The sequence below is a fragment of the Diabrotica undecimpunctata genome, chromosome 1 (assembly GCF_040954645.1).
Source record: "Diabrotica undecimpunctata isolate CICGRU chromosome 1, icDiaUnde3, whole genome shotgun sequence".
Taxonomy (NCBI): Eukaryota; Metazoa; Arthropoda; class Insecta; order Coleoptera; family Chrysomelidae; genus Diabrotica; species Diabrotica undecimpunctata.
Window position 1 is genome coordinate 174,997,273 of NC_092803.1, and position 23,386 is coordinate 175,020,658.

At 33.3% G+C, this 23,386-nt stretch overlaps 2 protein-coding genes across 2 annotated transcripts; one reads left to right on the plus strand and one right to left on the minus strand.

Annotated features, from left to right (window-relative positions):
* Nucleotides 1–65: 65 nt before the first annotated feature.
* Nucleotides 66–22,571, minus strand: CtsB (Cathepsin B). The gene is made up of 6 exons (XM_072520612.1): nt 22,417–22,571; nt 14,104–14,348; nt 10,664–10,761; nt 3,502–3,702; nt 537–801; nt 66–444 (listed from the first exon to the last, which is right to left on the minus strand). Exons 2-6 carry the CDS (start codon nt 14,342–14,344, stop codon nt 242–244), a joined length of 1,008 nt encoding a protein of 335 aa, XP_072376713.1. The 5' UTR covers nt 14,345–14,348; nt 22,417–22,571; the 3' UTR covers nt 66–241.
* On the plus strand, nt 2,037–2,859 carry Sdhaf3 (Succinate dehydrogenase assembly factor 3). The gene is made up of 2 exons (XM_072520613.1): nt 2,037–2,230; nt 2,589–2,859. The coding sequence occupies exons 1-2, from the start codon at nt 2,057–2,059 to the stop codon at nt 2,757–2,759; spliced, it is 345 nt and encodes a 114-aa protein (XP_072376714.1). The 5' UTR covers nt 2,037–2,056; the 3' UTR covers nt 2,760–2,859.
* Nucleotides 22,572–23,386: the final 815 nt, after the last annotated feature.

A 23,386-nucleotide genomic window follows, 5' to 3' on the forward strand; every position in this document is an offset into this window, starting at 1 on the left:
CAGGTATGAGGCTATCAATAAAGCAGGAAGGAGAAGAAGAAAAAACAATTCAATGATACACCCTGTTTCTTAAAACTAATTTATTTATTCAAATCACAATACAAACTAACTGTTTAACTCAACAATCACAAATATTTGGTATCTTCATCTAAATAACTACAAAAAAAAATTATGTAAGAAAAACATAGCAAAACATCAATTTAAAGAAATTATTAATTATTGAGATTCGTAAAGTCTTAGACTAGTTGGGCAATCCAGCTACTATTCCACTTTCAATGCCGCAATGGTCGCTTCCTCTAAGGATTTTAAAGGTACCAGAGTCACCCCAGTCGGTGTTCCAGGAATTAGCAATGAGCCAGTATGGGGTATTGTTTTCTACACCCCAACCGAAAATACGGATAGCATGACCTCCTAAGAATTTTCCTTGTATGTGTTGGTAAACCCCTAAAAATTTAAGACATTAGACAAAACGATCAGTAATGAAGAGAGTTCATCTAAAGAAGAAGATATTTTTATCACAAAAGAAGAGTACCAACCAGTTTTATAATTCACGAAATCAGCATAAACGCTAAATGCTCCTTCTACGGGTCCATTCTGTAATAGTTCAGCCTGTATTTGTTTGACGTCACTACTTATGGAATAAGCTTTAGACCCACGGTGCAAATCGTTATCGTAATCGATCTTGTAGTTACTTTCACACTGTTTTTCGCACCTTGGAGTGTTACCTTCTGAAGCATCGCAGGATGGACGTGATCCATTTGTGTGATGTTCACAAGGAGGAATTTCGTATGGCCGGCAACCCTGTAAAGAAAAAGTACGAATTATTTACATGGATTAGTTATTTTAGTAGAAACAAACATGATATAGATAAAATATTGTGACGCCAAATACACAGGAAGATATATAAAAATGTACGATTCATTCTGGATTAAAAGTTGTGCTTTCAAATGGGATAAATGAACATGAAAGATCAAAAAACTGTACGTATAAAATACCTTGTGAATATGAACATTTTATCTAGTGAAACTTCAAGACCACTAAGTGCTAGAATAAAAAAAGATACAATAATAGTTTTGGAAGAAACATCGTCCTACTAAATGAAGTAAATTATGTAACAAACTCATCAATAGATGAGCAAGATTTGATTACCGATATTGAAAAAAGTTATGTGAAAGGTAACAGTAAGTCATTGGCACATCATCTATAATTAACAATAAACACAGAAAGATCAGAGTTTGATATCAATCGAAGATATAACGACGCTTTTCAAGACTTTCAGCTCTAGAAGTATAAACCTCGCTGATGCCTCCAAGATCGAGACCAAGTAATTCTAAACTGTCTAAATTTCTTTTACCGTCCATTGAATATATCAACAAATAACAAGTTCAGACGATACGTCAATTATATTTACAGTTTTTATAGGAATACTGCACTTTCCGATTGTTACACGTTAACAGCACAGACTTGAAAAGTATAGTGTACATTGAAACAAATAATTTCAATATATTTCATTTCAAACATGTTTGTAAATTTTGTAAACACAAAACTACCTCTATTAAGAAATTTTATGACGAGATTATCATTAGAATCTTGTTATTAGTTCATAATTTGTATACCGCTGATTTCTAATGAAGGTGGGGACTGGAACAAATTTTGCGTTTGCTCATCTCTTTTGAATTTGTAACAGTACTTTTTCGGAACAAAATTTAAATTAAAAAAGGTTTGTAAAAAATCGGCCTGGAGAGAAAATTATAGTATACCGGTAAATTCGGTATCACCACAGTTTTAGTTTTAATATTTTTATTCATTCACATATTTAGCACTGACGCACTCTGTATAAAAAATAAATTCCAAACTTTAGTATATGGATGGCAGACTACAACAGTTAGAGACCTGTATATTTGTACATCCATCAGTTGTTAAACGTCAATCACATGGTTTGTATTTACCAATTTAAAATCTTATTCCAATTTTAAATTTTAACCTTACATACATTTCAGTGATTTTATAATTAAATGAAGAATTAATAAATTAAACTAAGGTTGTCTTAGATGAAATGTCTTATACACATATTCAACGAGTCAGAATTTTATACAAAACTATTCTTAAATTACACAGAGGCTTACCAGGAGAATTGCAACTGATAGGAACCAGTTATACTAGGGATGAATTTAAGAGGCATAAAAAGTGTAACACAGCAGAAGCGCAAGTTTTTATAAATGAGTGGACAGTAAGAGCCTTTGTATGTTTTTTAGTACTAGAATATATATTTTACATGATTAAAAATCTTTTGTTAATTTTGATAACCTTTTTGATTTTTTTTTGTACTTTTCTTTTGTATCTTTAATTTTCTATTCCATTTTATTTTAAGTAGATGATCTAGTATTAACCGTAAACAATAGTTTCTGGCTATTGTTTTTGCATGTTCTATACCCATTTAATTACTAAAATTGTTTTAATCCTGCACTGTTAACATTTGAAAATTGTGAATTTTTAAATTTCTTTGAAATAGTGATATTTTATGATGGTTTTTACAGTTTTAGCAAAAAAGCACTTTGTAAGAAATTTTAAACACTAAAATTTTTTAGAATTATGCAATAACTCTGGCTCACCAGCTTGGTCTAAGAGGTCCAAAAACTGGCACTGACAAATTAGGTGCTACCTTATCTACAGAAGAAATAGATCAATTACGAGATGATCAAATATGCCAGTTATATGAATTGATGGAAGAATCAGCAAAACCAAAAAAGGAGAAATGAAATTATTTGTCCTATTATTATGAGATTAATTTTATTTGTATATATGTATGCCTAGTATTTATTTAGTCATATATTTTTAAGATTAAAGTAAGAACTGGTAGTGAATTGTTTCAAAATCTATTTATCCTTTATCCCAGTTTTACAATGTTACTTAAATATTGCTTTAAATTTTGAAAAAAAAAAACACTTTTACTAAACTAAACACTAATTTTTCATTTAGAAGTTAAAAAAATGAAAGATGTTACAAATAAAAACAAAGACAGAGAACCTCAGGTGACAAAATATATCTGAAGAAGTTGGTTTAATTGTATCTACAACAGTGTTGAAGAGGCTGTGAGTACAAAGATGCTGAATAGTAGCTCAAGATAGATCTCATTATTAATTGATCCAATATTCAAGAAAGTAGATTAAAAAGATAAGTATATACAGTAAAACCTCGATATAACAGACTTTCGGCTTTAATGGACACTCCGTCCCCCCAAGTAGTCCGTTATATCGAGGTTTTACTGTATTATGTTTTTGAAAAATCTTACAGGATTTTTGATAGATGCTATGATGAGCAAAACAATGCTTTATATTGGACTATAGATAAAAATTCACTTCATATGAAAAATAATTTTAAACAATGACAGGTGTTAAACTCATAAATAAAATATATAGATATCTGTACAATATGATATATTTATGTATATGCAAATATTTCTCAATTACTATTGTCATTAAAATATTTGATTGATCTTACCTGTTTTGTACCATATTGACCACCAGAGACAAGACCTTTTCTGACCCAATAATGCCAAGCTGCGCCAGGAAATCCACCGTTACATCCCATTCCACACGAATAACAGCAAGAAACCAAATCATCTGATGAGAAATGGAAATTAGATTCACCTTTAGAGTGTATGCACACTCTGTCTGACATAGCTTCTACTGCTCCAAAAGCCTGTAAATAAACATATTTATCATTAAATGTATCAAAACAGATGTTATTTAAAAATAGCATTAACAATATTTAGATTTGGAAAAAGCATATGACAGTGTACCGATCTCCCAACTATGGATAGAAATGGGTAACTTGAAAATAAACCCAATTCTTATTAACGCCACTCAAAAATATTACGAACAAAACTTTGCAAGAATTAAAATGGGACAAGAAATCACCTCTCCTTTTCAAACAACAAAAGGACTAAGACAAGGCTGCTGTCTGTCACCCACCTTATTTAAAATCTATTTGGACAGATCCTTAGTGAAATGGGTAAAAAAATGTAGAAACATGGGAATAACGGTGGAAGAAAACAAGCTATATACACTTTTCTTTGCGGATGACCAGGTAGTAATTGCCGAAGACAGCTACGATCTTAGCTATATGGTAAGAAAACTGCAAGAAGAATATGAGGTGGCAGGTCTAAACATGAATATGACAAAATGTGAATATCTCTCAGTGGGAACAGATGAAATATGTGACCTAGTCTTGGAAGACGACAAAATCAAAGGCGTGCAATCCTGCAAATATTTGGGGGTCATTTTCAACAAGAAGGGAAATAGCGCAGATGAAATCAGGGAAAGAATAAACAAGGGCAGAGCAGCGACCCGTGCCTTAAACTCTCTTCTCTGGCAAAAAACAATTCGACGAGAAACCAAAAAACACATTTACGGTAGTATAGTCCAAAGTATTACACTTTACGGTTCGGAAGTATGGGACGTCACCAAAGCTAATAGAAACAAACTTTTGACGACAGAAATGGATTATCTGAGACGAAGCTGCGGTAGATCGAAACTGGAGAGAGTTAGAAACGAACAAATAAGAAACGAAATGAAAATGGAGAGAAATATCAATGATGACATAGAAAGAAAACAATTAATCTGGTTCGGACATGTTAAAAGAATGCCAGAGTACAGATGGCCTAGGAGAGTACTGGAATGGATCCCTCCTGAAAGAAGAAAGAGAGGACGACCACGGAGAAGTTGGCGCAACGATATTGATGAAGCAATGGCGGCAAGAGACTTAGAAGAGGCAACTGCATATGACAGAAAAAGATGGAAATTGGGGGCGGAGAAGCGGCGACAGCCGTAATAAATCCGTTATTATATATATTAACAATATTTCATAATTTGTTTCTGAGGAAGAAACAACAGGAATGCCAATTTTAGACTGAAGTATTCAAAATATTTACTTTTGATTTTTATTAAAGGAATTTATTATAGTAGGAGTATAAAATGCAGGGGTTCTGCCTCTTAAATTTGAATTCTGACAGAAGATCCTCAAATGATGGAAAATTAGTAATCTGGAAGATAGGGTTTGGATATCCATGTGTCATTGTTTAGGGACTGTCATAGGTTAGGTCATAATATTTTTCCAGGTTTTCACTGGAGCGTAACACTAAAACTGCCCTTGACGTGTGTTTGCAATAGTCTAATTTATAATAAAAGAAATTACATATTACAATAATTTTTAAATTATTTTTTTTAATAACGCCTCACCCACATGGAGTCATTAGCATATTTAGATTAATGTGACAGTTGATATAAATAATGTATATACATATGTGTATAATATATGTATTACAATGTGTGTTTTAGATCTTTTGAAGTAATTGACAGTCTTTATGATAAGATAATATTTTTGAGTATCTGTATTTTCTTCTAGGGGATTTTCCAAAAAAATGATTTACTGTTAAAACATTTCACACACTGGTTAACATTTCTAAATGGGTATAATAGCTATTTATGTTCCATTGAATTAGAGAGTTGAAAATTATACATCGATAAGTTTCTGTAGATGCATTATTATCTAAGTCTGTTTGAAGGATGGGGTTGATTTGCTTTAATATATTTTTTTCTTATTTGAGTGCATTTGACTTTCATTTTACGGTCCTTCAGGTAAGGCTATATTTTAGTTAATAGATCTATGACCTCTGCGGCTTCTTCAGTATATATTTTGGCGATACTCAACGGGTCTGGTGACCCTCATAGTTTCCAAAAAAGTCTAATAACTGTTCGTAAGTTACAGGGTAGTTGGAGTTTGGGTTATCTAATAATGTTTTAGTGTAACTTAGCATTGCTTCTATTGTTTTTTTTTGTTTTGATATTTTGATCTGATTTGACTTTCTTCTCTTTATTTTTTGGTATTATGAAAGTAGGTTCCTCTGTAGATGTAGTAGCTGATGAAGAGATTTGGGATATTGTGCGTTTGTTTTGTGTTTTGCCTGTGTTTATATATGCATTGTCCCATTTTCTAGATCATTTGTGAATCTTCTTTGGTTGGGTTTTTTGTTGTATGCTTTTGATTGTCGTTGATGAGTGTTTGTTTGGGTTTTTTGAATTGGTAGATTAGTTGTGTTTTCAATTGGGTCTCTGTTTGAAGATGGATTATTTAATGGTGTGATAAGGAATGAATCAGGTAGGGTCTGGTTATTTAGTGGAGATATATTTATTCTTCGGAATGTTAAAAGCAACAGAAGATTTAATCCATGTGATTTTAATGCAGATATTAGGACTGAGTGTGGGATTGTGAGACAGACATTGGACAATACTAATCGTTGACTGGGACTAAATAGTCTATGAGCCTGTAAGAGTTGTTGGTTAATTTTTTCAATTTTGTTTATAAAATCGTCAACAAGTTTTTCGTTTGCTAAATATATACTTATTCTGTTATTTGATAATCTTGTTAGAAATATATTGCTGTGTGGTGATTGATTGGTTACGGAAGAATATGTAGATGATCCATTTAATTGATTTGAAGAGGAGGTTATTTGGCGTATTGTCAGTAGTAGAAATTTCAGAATGAATCGAACTATTCATTTTTAGTTATCATTTGATTAATTGTGGTACGGTCCTGGCAAATAATCTCCACAGTCCATAGTAGAACGAGTTTACCTATTCTAGTTTTTTTTAGGTTATCTGCTTATATTTCGATATATTCAATAATAATAAAAACAGTTATGATTGTTATGATTAAAGTAACTTACAGTCTCTGTGGTCTTTATTGTTCGATATTACACTACTGGATCACTACTTAATTAAATATTTTTTATTACACTACTTTTTTAAATTAATTTGCTGAACTCGATTTTATACAAGTATTCGTTGAACTTGACAGTCGGAATCTTCCTGCTAATTTAATTGCTTTGCCAATAGGTCATCTACTTCGAAAGTTATTGAATCATAACTGTTCTCTCACCTGATTACCAAAGATTTTCTTTCCATATCCTCTAACAACGTCAGTACGAAGATAGAGCGCAAGGAAATGATCCTGGATTGGTTGATTATTGGATTCTAGAAGTTTTAATGGCTTTAAGACTTCGATGGAGAAAACAACGGGAACTACTCCATTAGTCTTTCCTAGTAATAATCATGAAAATTGAAATACAAGATAAGGTCCTTAGTTCCCAGCAGACTTTTGATAGTCAGAGGGTGCTGAAAATCCCATGGAGGAATTTATTGCATATTGCAAGCGCCCAGGAGGATACCTTATTGCAAGCACCCAGTCGCCTGCATAGCCAAATTTTCTTGATCTTGTTTCTGGCATGTCTGAAATGTAAAACTTAAAGAGTAATGAAGCAAAAACTGATTCCTGTGGTAGCCTTTTCTTTAGTTTACTTGGGAAGCTGCTATTGGATCCCATGACGACTTGTAACATTTTATCATTAAGCATATTTTCTATCACTCAGGCTGTTAGTTTGCATGCGATTGTATGAAGAAACTTCATGTTCTCTCCCCAAACTGTATCATAGGCTGCTGGTCAATAAATGCAGCTGAGGTTTTGAGTTTTCTTTGAAATCCTGTCTCGATGTGGGTGGTGAGTGATAGGACTTTGTCTGCACAGCTCCTTTTGGGTCTAAACCCAGCTTGTTCACAGGAATCACCTCGAAGAGTCACGTGCTGATTCTGTTATATATTAGCAGTTCAAGTAGCTTGTATGTTGTAGACAGCAGAGCTATTGGTCTGTAGCTCCTGGGAATATCGGGTGTTTTATCTGGTTGTAGGATAGCAATTATTATGGGTTCATTTCAGTAAGAAAATTTTCTTTTTGCAAGTTTTACTTTATTTAACGACCTTCTTTTAAACCAATACTTTTTTGTACTTCGCTTAGATGAGAATATTGAACAACAGCAATTACGACACTACAAACATGGGCGTCTAGGTGCTTCAGAGTGATAAACAAATAGTCCTGTAAAGTTTATAATTTTAATTAAAAGTGGCGGTTTTTGTTAAAGCGCCCCAAATTAGTATAAAATACGCAATCCTCGTATTTACGCTGAAATAACTATTATGTTTAACAATGAAAACAATATTATCAATTTTAGTGTGAAATACCAATTAGTCACCACATTTTAGATAACATAAAATAGCTATGATTCACACCGTTAAAAATATGATATTGTGCACATCTCAAATACTGGTTTTCTAGGTTTAAAAAATCTAATACATAATTCCAGCAGAGGGAGACCTGTGATAGCCTCTAAAGACTCCATTCCTGTATACAGTGTAGTACATACGAGCCCCTTCCCATATCAGTTGGCCCACCTACGGAATTTGCAGTTTAAGTGGATTACCATAAACAAATTATACTATACATGTTTTTATAATTATTAATTAATATGGCATATATTAATTAATATGACATTTTTATTTATATTTATTAAAAACACCCTTATGGTTTTTTATTTATTTTCAACAATAAAAAAAAATTCACTAAACCATGGCTATGCATTCACGTATGTCAACATACGTTGATTTTTTCATAATTACGTTAAATTCAGAGCTATGGAAAAATGACATCAAAACAATAATATTGTCAGTTAATGTTAAATGTATTTTGTAGTATTGTAAAGCTTTTTGCCGTTTGTGGATTGTACAATGGGTCGAGGTAAAGTCATTATTAGATTTTTTAATTCTGGAAAATCCAATGCGAAAATCGCAATTGTCAAACTATAGTGTAAGAAATATAGTCAAAAGATACAAAACTACAGGTTCGGTCGTCAAAAAATTTAGTAAAATAACCGAAGCAGATCGAAGGACATTAAGACGCATTATAGTGAAAAATCGACGAGCAAATTATATGGAGTTAAGCGTTTTATAGAGTGACGTTATTGGAAGACAAGTTTCCAGATCAACATGTCACCAAGAGGCCAAAAAATTAGGATTTGGTACTTACAAAGTAAGTTTTATAGTTAAAAAAATTAGTACGAATTGTTTTTAATAAATTTCATTTTATTTTAGGCTAAGGAAAAGCTACTTTTAACATTACAACAAAAGAAAAATAGACTAAGATGGTCAAAAGGGCATAAAGATTGGACTCAGTAGCAATGGAATTCAATACAATGGAGTGATGAGTCCAGATTTGAAGTGTGTTTTGGAGACAGTAGGTGTCGCGTCATTCGCAAGAAAAATGAAGCTTTCTATCCCGACTGTCTGAAGAGAAAAGTGAAATTTCCTGCATCTGTCATGATCTGGGGCAGCATGTCGTCTAGAGGTGTGGCAAAGTTACATTTTTATAAGAATATTTTAGAAGAATCTCTTTTACCGATTATGCAACAACATCAGCGGAAGATTTTGTCTTCCAACAGGACGGCGCAGGTTGTTATACCCCAAAAAAGAGTTTAAAATGGATTGAAGACCATGGCATAACACTTCTGAAATGGGTTTCTAACAGTCCCGCCTTGTCTCCGATAGAGACTTTGTGGCGCGAAATGAAAAAAGCTTCGAGAAAACATCCTGCCAGGTCCGTCAACGAATTGAAGGAAAAATTGCAAGAAATATGGGATTCGTTTACATTAGAATTTTGTCAAAATTTGGTAAAAACTATGCCTCGAAGAATTGTGAATGTCATGAAGTAAATTCAAAAATTTACTTTGCGCTTTTATTTTTGTTCTCTAAAATTTAATTTTCTTATCAATCTAACGTTGGGCCAACTGATTGGGAAGGGGCTTGTAGTTGATAAACACGTGTGTATTATTTTTCAAAAATCTATCGAATAACATCAAACACTAACCTTTAACTCCACCTCCTGGGAATGGGACAGGGGGCAACTCTGAAATCTTAAATAGAATACCCCTTTTTTGACAGACTCGGATTCTAAGTAAAAAAGTTTAATCTAAAAACATGTTAGTATGTTTCCAAAGAAAAGTACTAAGGCGAATCTATGGAGCAGTGAATGACAATGGATTGTGGAGAAGACGATACAGCTTCGAACTTTATAGAATATACCAGGAACCAGATATCGTAAGACATATTAAGATAGGACGGCTGAGGTGGATAGGGCATGTAATGCGGATTTAACAAAACGACCCAACTAGAAAACACTCCTTGATAGACCCATTGGTCAGAGAAGAGAAAGATCCAGAACAAGGTTCCTGGGAATATGGGAATACTAGCTTGAGGGAGGAAGGCGATGGATAGGGACGACTGGAGAGAAATTTTTAAGAAGTCTAATACCCACGCAGGGTTGTAAAGCCAGAATGATGATGACGATTAGGATAAATCTTACTTTTCCGATTATATTGCCATCTATCAACAATTCGGAAAAATGTTTCGAATAAGAGTTACTTATTTTTTCATTAGGAATTCCAAACCTGCCTTAAAAAATGAGGATCCTATTTAAGATTTTTAAGTTGCCCCCCACCTTACCCACAGTGTGTCGGGCTGGGGGGACATGTTTGGTGTCATTCGACAGATTTTTGAAAAATATTAAATACGTTTTAGTTTTTTGATACAATGTAAATGTCGTGGAGTATTCGACCATCCCACTTCTTTTGGCACACCCTATATATAATATGCTTATTTCTAATACTGTTTTATAAACATTGTCCAAAAAGCAGATCAAACGTTTTAATGAATTATACACGGAAAAGTCGCAGTATTTGACATTATTTACAAAATACATGATATCAAAATATACTTACCCAGCATGACCCGCATGATCCCTGATCTCTTATCTCCCGAATTGTTGGGCAATGCGGCCATTGCTGACGAGCATCGAAAGAGGCTGGAATTTCTAGAGCTACAAATAAATATATAGATATGAATATTTGGTTATTAGAACAGCCAACGATGGATAAATAATAATTGTCTACATAAAATTATTATTTAAACAGTATTCGATTAGTTTAAAAATTTATTTTTATGTAAAATAAATTTTAGGTTAGGTGTATTAAACGGTGGGTGCTTGAACCTTAAAAACATTAAAAGGATAATACGAAAATAGGCATACAGCTTGAATGTTAGTCAGAATTCTTGGCTGATTGAAGTAAAATGTGATTCATAGATTCAAGAATTAAACATGATTAATGTATCAAAGTATGAATGTGCTGAATATTCATTCAACAGGAAAACCATATACCGAAACATATCAAATTCAGAAAAACTTCAAAGGATTCAACTTCCATGCACATCATTTGTTCGATGGTTTTAAAACTTAAACATGAGCACCACAGTATGGTTTACTTGTTTTTGTTCTAGATCTAGTGTCGAGTCCAGCTACTTTCCGAACTTATAGTCTATGGCCTAGAATTATTTGCTTGTGGTTGGTTCAGCTTCTTGGTTATGAGCGCTTTTTGTACCATTCATGTAACTTTGGTGACTGAAAATTTTACAAGCGTTATCTCTGGGACCAAGGGGAGTGTATAATATATGACATTCAAGACTGTCCTTCATTTCCATTTTTTCTCATTCAGAATCAATCTATGGTCGATCAATTGCAATCATTCAGGGCCAAGCAGTGTGGCGCAAGAAGCTATGGTATATGGAGAACCTGACATGGTAGCGGAGATCAAAGTAGCCAGGCCCTAATGGACCAATAACATGGAACGAATGCCAAAAGTGTGATCGGTGAAACTACCGATAATTCCCAGAGAGTAAAAGGCATCGAAAAATGCCTTGTCTTCGCTGAATTATAGTATTAAAAGATATTTGTGGAAGTTGGGAAGTCAGAAGATGCGAACATTAGCTAAACATCGATCTGCTGAGGGGCGGACGTAATTTCGGCCGGAAAAAGAGCAGGTACTAAAAGCCGGTAGGTAAATTCGGCCGGAGGTTTTAAGTTGCTTCCTTATCTCATAGGTATTTTCGGCCGCAAATCAAATAAAATAACAGAATGCTTTATATTAAAATATTTCTTTATTTCAATAAAATTATTACATCAACTTATTTCTATAAATTAAGTAAACTATAAATTTTTAAAAAACGTTTTGATGTGATACAGATTTAACGAAATTAATTCTAGAAATATTGTCAGATCGAAGCATATTTACCATGTTTTCGATAAATTTTAGTTTGTTTTTTACTTGTTTGTCTTTAATTTTTGCTGGAATATTTAAATTTTTTATTTTTAAATATGCATCGATCAGACAATCTTTTAATTTTTCTATAAAAATAAATATAGAAGGGTGACTTGAATAAAAACTAGAATTAAAGTGCGAATGGAATGATTCGCAGGTATTTGTGGTTCTTTTAATTGATGGGTTTTCATATGCCCATATATTTGGTGGAAAATGAGATTCTGGCGCTATGTAGTTTTCTAATAAATAGTCTGCGTATTTATCTATAAGTTTATGGTCCGGTTTGTATGACATGAGATCAAATATGAAACAATCTTCAACTTCAGAGGGGTTAACCCTAATGATTGTATTTTCCTATACCACGCCTGGTGCAAGTGGAATCTACAACCATTTAGTTTGGTTTTGGGAAAGACAACTTTTAATGCGTTATGAATTGCGATTTCAAAATCCACAAATACCTCCTTCGGTTCAAAAACAATATTATAAAGTTCAAAAATTTTAGATTTTACCAACAGAAAAAGTCTCATATATGTGTCACTGGTCTTATTGGGCAACAGACAATACAAAAGAGGAACATAATGCCCATTTTCCAGTCCATGGATGGTAAATAACTGATAAAAATATTTTGTACAATAAGAAAATGTGCCATCCATGTAAAAATCTTTCATTTTACATAAACTTATTATATTTGTATGGCAAGAAAAAACAATGATATTATCAGCTGTGCTGTTAATAAACAAAAAATTTTCACCTGTTGTGGTTTTCGGTCCATAACTATCGAGTACAGAATGTACATCGTGAATATCCTTAGGCAGGGCTGGTAAGAGCTTACGGCGGCTGTTGTACAAATTTCTTCTTATTAGACTGACATCTATCGATGACAAATTCTCTGGCAAATGATTTGAAAGAACGCTTTTAATAATTTTTGAAGGTTTCTCCGATATGTCTTCCTCAGCTTTGCGCTTGCATGAAGTCGTCACTATTTTTCTCTCCAACGTAGTTTCATCGGACTCGTGGTTGTGGATTAATTCACTTCTAGTAACTGTGTATTCCGCACCAACAGTGTACAGTTTGGCTAAACATCTTAAATTTTTCTTTATACACCTCCAACGTACTTCACCACTTTTTAATACGTCCTGTTTACAAAACTGAAACTTTTCTACAACTAGTAAGTCACAACCGCGTGAACTCTTAATTACTGAAACAGATGCCATCGTATACAAATAATATATTTTATGCTTTCTATCGACTAGTAGCTTCAAGATAAGTTATAATACTGACTAGCTATAATAATTTTATACCTGTTATTTGTGAATTTTATACATTTAAAGGAATAATCTTAAGTAGGTACAACATAGTTATTAGAATAAAGAGATAAGTAAATTAAAGGTATTTCCGACAGGTACACAGGATTAGGTATTTCAAAATAAATACACAATTAATATTTTACAGAAACTATGAAGCGTAATTACCAATATTTTAATCTCATCGTAAACATCAACCCCTCGGCCGAAATTACCCCTGTCATAAATGGTACCCCTTGATTTATGCAGGTAGGCCAAGGGATTACCGGCCGAAATTACGCCCGCCGCTGCTGAGAAGCAGATAGACCCGACGCCACCATGGGTTTATAAGCAAATATAATTTCAAGGTCATAAATTTTGTCCTTCTCATATGTTTGATATATATTTTTAAATATTTTATTTCGAATATTATTAAATGGGTTTTTCTCAATTTTCTAATGCTCCATTTAGCGATATTTTAAAGAAGATTAATTATATTAAAAACCTCATACTACTTTCAATTTTTTTAAAAAGATTTTAATATGTCATTATCAGTTTTATCATGTTAAAAGGCCTACAATGCTAATAGTTTTGACATTTGATTTTTCTATTTATATCTAAATAGAGCCAAAAGACTGGGAAATCAGCATATTATTGGAACCGTCACACTATTTTAAATAATACTTTAACAAAATCAAACAATCAATATTAAATTTAACAAGAGAAAATAAAAAAACAAAATAAAAGAATATAATAAAAATTAACTACTTATTATGCTCTTACCTTCAAGTTCATGGGTCAATACAGGAGGCATATAGTTCTTATGGTCAGGTAGTACTCCCATCAATTTAGTGATGTATTCCATCGATATGTCCGGAGCGAAATTTCTTCCTGCAGTCCATGTAGATTTCGCTTCATTGATAGAGTTAATGAATTCATCAGATAATGGATGCGGTTCTTGTTTAAATACATCTAAGGTTACCGCAGTGCAAAACGGTAGCAACAGAAGTAAGAGCGGAATCATTTTTCTATAAAAATATAAAACGATAACTTAGAAAATTAACCTGTCAGTGTAAAGAGCATATTTTTAAGATATCATCTATCGCAATATAAGATATGGGACAAAGAAGGACCCTCCTCGAGATAAATAGTCCTAAATTAACTGCAGATTAGCAGATACCGTTGACGGCGTCCCATCCTTCTAATACTAGATTAAAGTCAAAATGTAAAAACACATCACAACGAAGGTATCACCATGGCTAAAAAGATCTCTAATTAGAATTCTGTAAGATCTTTAAACTAGTGTAAAATTTACTGAGGAATTCCATGCACGTTTTTCTTAACGACTGAAATAGCAAAAAGGAACCATAACCTCGGTATATAAAACCCTAAGTCAGTTCTTTACACCCTCCCCTCCAATTAACTTCCAATCACAAAACCGACCAGCCAAATAAAGACGTTGTAAAGGCCCAGAGAGAAACGAGTGCTCTAACTTACTATTTTTTAAATCTAGTTTATTAATTTGGTAGTTGGTTCGTAGCTATGTTGGTTTTATAAGCACTGTATTAATGGTATAACATTAGTTTCAGTATTTTCGGCTATAAAATTTGTTTAAGTTATCTATATTAGTACAGAACTCCACCAGCAGTGCCGTTGGAGCTCCGAGTAGCTTAACAGTGCTGTCGCTGGTCCCAAATCCGGATAAAGGAGGAAGGAGTCTTCCGCAAGGTTAGCACCCTACTAATGTACTATAAATACTTTGTTCATAGAGACAGGGTTATGCCTCGTAAAACGTAAAATCACTAACCATAAGAGAATTATTAGATTTAAGGTTTATTTGGAATCAGTATATAAAGCAAATAAGCAAGAGAGTGGTAACTGTAACTAACTTAAAACCAGACATGATATATTAGATTTATAACATGGTGGTAAAACCAACAATTACGTACGCATCAGTGGTATGGTGGCTTAAGGTTCAGCAAAAAAGTGCCATCCTCTAACTAAGCAAGGTGCAGACTTGATTGCATTGGAATCACAGTTGGTGTGTCTGAGAGACACACCAACAGTAACTATGGAGGCCCTACTGGACCTCCCCCTACTGGAGAATGGGATACTATAGACTGAGAGAGCACCTGAGCAACATAATAGTTAGATCAGGATATAGTAAGATCATAAATGAAATCATGGACACCAAATAGATGATGATGACTATACAGACGCGAAGTGGACATTGGCACACGAGACGAGAGGAATGGGGCAGAGTAAACACTTGACCTATGCTGTAGGGTTATACTTGGTACACAGAAGGTTCTAAAATCGCAGAAGGGTCGGGCGTAGGAATATTTAGCACTAATGAAAATTTAAACATTTCTATTTCACTAACAGAATATAGTCTGTATCTCAGACAGAGATTTTTATAGATAGATATCCATAGATATACATAGATAGCCAAGCAGCCAAGACGGCTCTTATAAACTCTAAGGTGGACTCTAGGTTAGTGTGGGAATTCCGAGAGGAACTCAACAGACTGGAGGACATACCAATGTCACACCGGTATGGATTCCAGGTAACTGGCATATACAGCAATAAAAGAGCTGATGAACTTGGTAAAGGAGCATTAGCTACAAAATACTTCGGCCCAGAGCCGGTCGTGGCAGTGCTAAAAAGCATCGTCTAAAGGCAACAAATTCTTGAATGTATATTGGACAGACATGTGCTAATAGGGCTCAAGAACTGTGGAAAACAAGCAGGAATAAGCTTAGTCATAGATTGAGTCATAAAGAGCTTCCTTACTGAATATGCGCCAGTCAAGGGACACCTGCATACAACAAGGCGGTTTTATGAAGACTTACATGCTGATATATGCACTGAATAAATCAAGCACGAGACAAAGAGGCAACAACTGGATTTTACTGCTACAATATGTGAGTAAAACCTGCAAAATCCCAAAATCCAGGAGATAATCTAAAGTAATCTTCCTTCTTAAAGTGACTATCCTCTATGGATATTGACTATCACCGCATTGGACCACATTACTTTATCTATTCTTCTTCTTCTTCTTTTGGCATCATAACCCTGGATGGGTCTTTGCCTGTCTGGCTATGTCCTTCCATTCAGATCTCTCTTGTGCCCTTCTTCTCCATTGTCTTATGTTCATTGTTTTCAGGTCGTCTTCCACGTCATCCAACCATCTCGTTCTGGGCCTTCCTTTTTTTCGCCTTCCTATGGGCTTCCATTGTAACATTTTGTTTGTTGTTTTTGCATCGTTTTGTCTCTGCACATGTCCCAGCCATGACAGTCTTTGACTTTTCACAATACTTTATCTATTGCCGATCTTAAAAAACCTGTTGGCGTCATTCTTGTCCAAGTTCGTAGGTTGCGCAGCCACAGTGTTCTTCTACGACCTTCGAGTTTTTAGTTTGCTTTGCAGAATAAGCTACAGCAGGTGGTACTTCTCATTTCTCATGATGTGCCCAAAGTATTCCAATTTTCGACGTTTGACATTTGGGAGGTATTCTAGTTCTCCACCGATGCAGTATAAGATCGTTTCATTAATCCTGGAGCTATGTCAGATTTCATTTTTTTAATTTTTTAGAAATGACTGTCAAAAAAATAAGAAAAGTTTATATTTTCTAGTTTTTTGTTCAGATGATTCTTTTATGTTACAAATGTTATTATTGATGTTACTTGAATAAGTGTCATAGTATAGTTTGGTTGTTTAAAAAAGGAAAGAATATATAGTGTACCATTACGGTGTTTTTGTGCGAAGTTTTCTTCAACAAGTACAATGGACACTCGCAGTACCAAGAGGTCACCCGGAGATGACCCACCTGAATCGTCCTTATTGGACAACTCGTCTGGAGAGAATTCTCGTGGCTCAAACCACGAAGATTCTAACCAAAGACATCATTAGATAAGTATATGATATATCCGTGGGACTCTAAGCAAGCGTCGATAACACCACACCTTAAATGCATTTATGCGTTTACATTAGGCATCTGAGAGAGCCCACGCTTCTGCTCCGTAAAGCAAAGTCAAGAGTACCTAGCATATCAGGATCCTTATTCGGTTATGGATATTGTACTGTACTGTACTTGTGTCTGTGTGATAGTGTGTCCTTCCTCACCGGTCGCTTAACAGCCTAAAGTAATAGCATTTTTAAATCGGGGAAGGACTCAAGAGTAGCTACAGCCTTATCTCGCTGCTCTATCATTTGTTAAAGCTTTACGAGAGATTGTTTTAATTCAAAAACAAAATGTGTAGTATATAAATGGACTAAATCTATGTTCAACGTAAGGAGAATATAAATATAACTGCGGCCCATATTAACAAGGGTAAAAAATTATATCAGAAGCCAATAAAACAGTATAAATATCTTGCAGAAAAAATACATTTTCAATTTAATTGTTTACTGTAGTCACTATAAATAATGGTAGCTATAAACTAAGGCAAAACAATAAATTCTGATAAGCTTATCTATTAACCTTTCTTACATCATTGAACATTGTGGTTTAGATTTTGTTATTTATAGAATTCACGATCATCGCAAAATATACATTCAATAATATTTACAACTTATTTTTAATGGTATAATTTGAACCTAAAAATTTTAAGATAATTAAAACTAATAAATAGCAATGGAAAATATCATGAACATAAGTATAAAAATACAAAAAAATTAAAAATCTGTTTAAAAAAGACAATATAACGACAACAAAATACAAGTGATAAAGGAAAAGATCACAAAAAAATCCTACTAAGTAAGAAACAAATAATGCAGAAAGATGTTTTCTCAGTAACAACCCTTATATTAAAGCAAATTACAGAGCCATAATAAGCAAACCAGAACACATAATCCAAACATACAAAACGATAATATAGAACATGAAATTATGGAGGATGATGCTTTCTGACTATAGGGTACCTAGATACAGGTCTAAAGTACCTTTTTAGATTGACATATGCTCACGAAAGGAATGGGGCAAAACTACAGAAAAAGGTCGGGTGTAGGAATCCACAGAAGTGGCAAAAACATTTGTATTCCAGTCATAAAATATATTCTGACAGAGACTTCTGAAATCTCACATTGTGCAAGAGCAATTAAATGAGGGCATTTGAACTATATGAGATCAATCTATGGACATTTAGTCAAGTGGTTATAGGGGCCCTACAGTAGACTCTCTAGGCTAGTAGGAGAACACCCAGAACTTAATAGGTTGGTAGAGCATAACCACAGGTCACTGGTGCATACACAGCAATGAAAGTGCTGATATACTTGCCAAAAGAATAACTATTAATGGGAAAGTATACCCTGTCAATCACATGGCAAAATATATATTGGACGGACATCTGTAGCTGAAGCAGTGAGAAAAACAAGCAATAATCAGTTCAGAATCATAATAGCTATTAGGACTAGTAGAAATGCACCATCGATGGACACCTACATACACTGTGGCTGTTTCAGGGAGACTTAAGCTGCATAACATGAAGAGGTTATATTTGTTATCGCATGTGATGTTAAATTTTGAATTTCAAATTAAGTTTGTATTTTTAAAACATTTACTGTTTATGTTTGCGAGTAATTGGCTACCATTGCACAATTTATAATAATTGTCTGCAAATTTACTTGTGTGTAAAGGTCATTCACAAACTGTATGAACTCTTCTAAAATTAAAATTGTTGAGGACAAAAGACAGCATACCTTGAAGTACCTCTGTAAACATTATCAGTCTGGGTTACTTCAAATACCATCAATCCTTAGAGATGAATTACTTGAACTAAAAGACCAATTATCGGAACCTCCCCTTAAATACAGGAACTACATATGTCAATGTTCCCCTGAGGGAGTTGAGCAATGACTTTTTTTTTGTTAAACTTTAAGATTGACAAAATAATAATATCTAACTGTTTTAATAACTTATTATTTTCAAAATCTAAACTAACAAAATCAATAAAATAACAACTTTATCAGATGAACAACAAGGATTAAGATCTGGAATATCCTGCGTAGACGCCGTATTTGTACTAAGACAAATAACAGAAAAGGTCATCGAGTACAATAAACCAGCATATCTTTGTTTTATAGACCTCACAAAGGCTTTCGATCGCATCCAAGTCGAAGACGTATTATACCTACTGTATAAAAGAAACATACCAATCAATATTATACAAACCATCAAAAATATCTACTTCCATAATCGAATACAGGCAACGATAAATGGAAAATTAACACTGTATACCAGTAAAAAGCGGAGTCAGACAGGATGACTCGTAAGCCCACTTCTCTTTAATATAATACTGGACGAAATAATACAAGCAGTACGTAAAGGCCATGGTTACAAAATGGGGAACAAAAAGAAACCAAATATTATGGTATGCAGACGACGCTCGACGCCGTATTAATCGACGAGACAGTAGACAAGCTCCAAAAATCCACACTCATCTTCAATACAACAGCCAAGAAATACAATATGACATTAGCAGAAAAAAACAAATGTATGACAACATCTAAATACCCACTATGATGTAAAATCGAAATTGATGGAAAAATAATAAAGCAGGAAACAAGGTTTAGATATCTGGGAAAAGACTAACTAACTAGTTACGGAGATGTTGAAGAAGTACGACAACAAAGCTTAAAAGCAAGTAAAGTTAGTTAGGACACCAGCTCGAAAGCCAAGACTTACTCCGGCTATGATATAAAGAAACGTTTCTAATGGGCACAAAAATACAAAAACTGGACAGTGGAAGAATGGAAAAAGGTATATTTGTGTTGTTTTGCTTGAATATCAATATTAAAAACTAAAAAAACATGAGCATTTCTAAAAATTTTGTTGATTTCAGGTCTGCTTCTTGGACGAATCTGTCAAGTTTTGACAGAAAAAACGAAGTTTGTTCAGAGACGTCACAACAAGATTTTTGATGGTGGGCACTGCATTGTGTCCACCATCACTCATGGTCTGGTCTGTGATATCCGGCAAAGTTACAGGCCGTCTCTACGAGGTAGAAAACACGACGAGACAAGACCAGTACCGAAAAGTACTTCAGACAAGTACTTTATGCAAGTTCTTGACTGGTCAGGCAACTCACCTGATATGAACGCTACTGACAATGGGTGAGAACTACTGAAAAGGGGGACTGCAAAAAAACATTACTAATAAAATGGAGTTACTTGAAACACTCAAATATGAGTGGAATCATAATCCTCACCTCCAGGAAACTATTCAAGCCTGTAACGAGAGCATGCTTCGACATGTTCAAGTTCTTTTAGCAGCCAAAGGTGGACATACAAAATATTAAATTTATCCCTATTTTGTAAAAATTATACTATTTTAATAAATAAAAGTTTTTTGTTAACTTTTTTAGTACAGTTTAATTACCTAATTTGGCCAGGTACTGTACTACCAGAACTGCCAAAACTTCCAAAGTAAGCTCAATTAACTTCAACACAATATACCAGCTTACCAGTATGGTATATATTTCTGAACTTCGTTTTACCAACTATAGTTTATATTAAAAGCATAGTTCACCTATTACTAGTATGTTTGAGAGGGGTGAAGGAGTATTAATAGCTGCTCAAAAATTTATATATACAACCCCATTTTACTAACCTGAACCTAAGATCAAGGAGGATTGTTCTGCTGATAATTTCCACTTTTTGATTCACTTACTAATTATGGTCATCATTTTTTTGTAAGCAGATCGGTTACATTGCCAAGTCAAGTGGTTGCGTAGCCTTTTATTTGTGTGATTGTGCTGTGTAAGAATTTGTGTACTTTGTAATAATTGTAATTATTTTATTTGTCATTTTTCTATATTTATAAATTTAATTGGGCTTTGCCCATTGATAATTAAATAAATAAACAACATCGTTTTTGGAGACTAACAAGTGACTTTCAAAAACGTATGGTAGCCATTCCCTAGACCCTTACAAGCTGGTACAGGATTCCACAATTTTGGAATGGGTATCATGAATAAGGTGCCGCTCAGGTTATTAGCCACCCTAATTTGAGACACATTTTTATAAGACAGAACTATATATTTCTACTAACATTTTTTTATATCATATTAGTGTGGAATATTTAACACGACCAGAACTCACAAATAAATAAAAGGTTTACATAAAGCCCACTGGCTGCAGTACAACTAGTTTATAACCTGTGGTGAAAATATTTAAAAAATGTGAAAGAAACTCACAGTAAAGACTATTTAAACTCTTGATTAAGATCTGGAAAGAAAAAGTAATAACAGATGACCTAAAGACTGTTCTGTGTGTCATACAATTTTTATTGTGTATATACATCATCACCATCATCATTCTGGCTTTACAACCCTGCGTGGGTCCTAGCCTCCTCAAGAATTTCTCTCCAGTTGTCCCTATCCATCGCCTTTATCTGCCATGTCTCTCTGTGTATATACATATGTATTTAAAAGTGTCAGTGTAAATTTTAACATCAAAAAGTTTAACTGTAGTTGCATAATAAAATATTAAAAAAAGGATGTTGACCAACATTGTGAGAACTGAAAAATTTAATATAAGTAGTTAAGATAAGAGGTAAGCAGATTTCATAAAACTTAGCCTTAAATGTCCTTCCTATGTAACCTTGAAAAATTGGATTGCATGCAAACTTCAAAAGAAAAAATTCAAAAGAAAACAAATCCATTGAAGATGAAGACTTAACAGGAAGGCCAATTTTTAAATTTTTTTGTTATTATGAAACACATACTCTGTTTTTGAACTAACATCACCCCATCAAATAGTGATGATATTTAAACAAAAACTAAGATAAACTGCTGACCTTTAACATAAATGAAAAAAATGTTGATTAATCTTAAAAGAGAAAGAACAACTAACACTGTGATGTAAAGAAAATAAAAAAAGTAGATTGACACACAAATTTACAACTGGAAGAAGAGGGAATACTTATCTTTAACAATCAGAGATAATGATACCTAATGATTTATAGTTTGATTTCTTTGTTAACAATTAAATAGCGTTATTTATCTATGGAATAATCCAGCTATAGATATTATTCCTTAATTAAATATAATGTATACAAATGAAACATAACTTAAAAAAATAAATATTATCTTTACCTTTATTCCGAAGTAACAATTTGGACTGTCACAATTATTGTATTAATCACACTAATAACAAAAACAATATGAATCCAAAGAAACCAAAACCAAACAAAAACTGCCGGCTTTGATACGTTTCAATCAGATGATTAATAACGTTGATTGCCATATTTATATATAATTTTGCTTAAATTTTTTATAGATAAACACGTTGATAATTTATTTTACCTTATTTAAAATAATAATAACTTTCTTAATAACAAATTTTATTAACGAACCAAATCTATGCAAAATAGTTTTTTGTGTATTATAAATAAAAGCATAGTCTTAAATTATCAAGTTAAAAAGGAGGATTTTTCTTAGTAAACTGTTACACTTGGCAATGCTCCATTCTACTACGCTGCCATCTCTCGATTTGACCCTAGAATAACAGAGACACAGTGTGTTGGGTTGTTCTCTGATTTGACTATAAATTTATTCTTCCTACTTTATATGAATGTATTTATCATTTTACACAATTAATTTAAAACTTAAAACTATTTTATATAATAATTAGTTAAAAATATTTGAAACATTTGATTCCTTATACTCATTTTAATCATTACAGAAAAATCGTGAAATTAATTCGAAATATAAATTATTAGTAGCTAAACCAGTAACTGTCCTTGAGCGACTTGGATATGCATGGACGCAGAGTGACGTACATGCGGTGTCTAGAAATAGTAAAGAAAGGAAATATTATAAATATGTAATTTTACTATTATTTTATAGATAAAATCGGTTCTCATATCCTTGGTACCAACAAAAACGTTTAAGACCTTATCGTTGAAATTACGAACTTTATGATTTTCTTTTCAATGAACAACATTGCCAATACTTGGAGAATTGTATTTCTGTTTTTACACGGTTGAAAAATCCCTTTCATTTTCTTCAGCTGTCATTGGACTTGTTGCACCAATAATAAATAATTTATAAACTTCTGAAAATA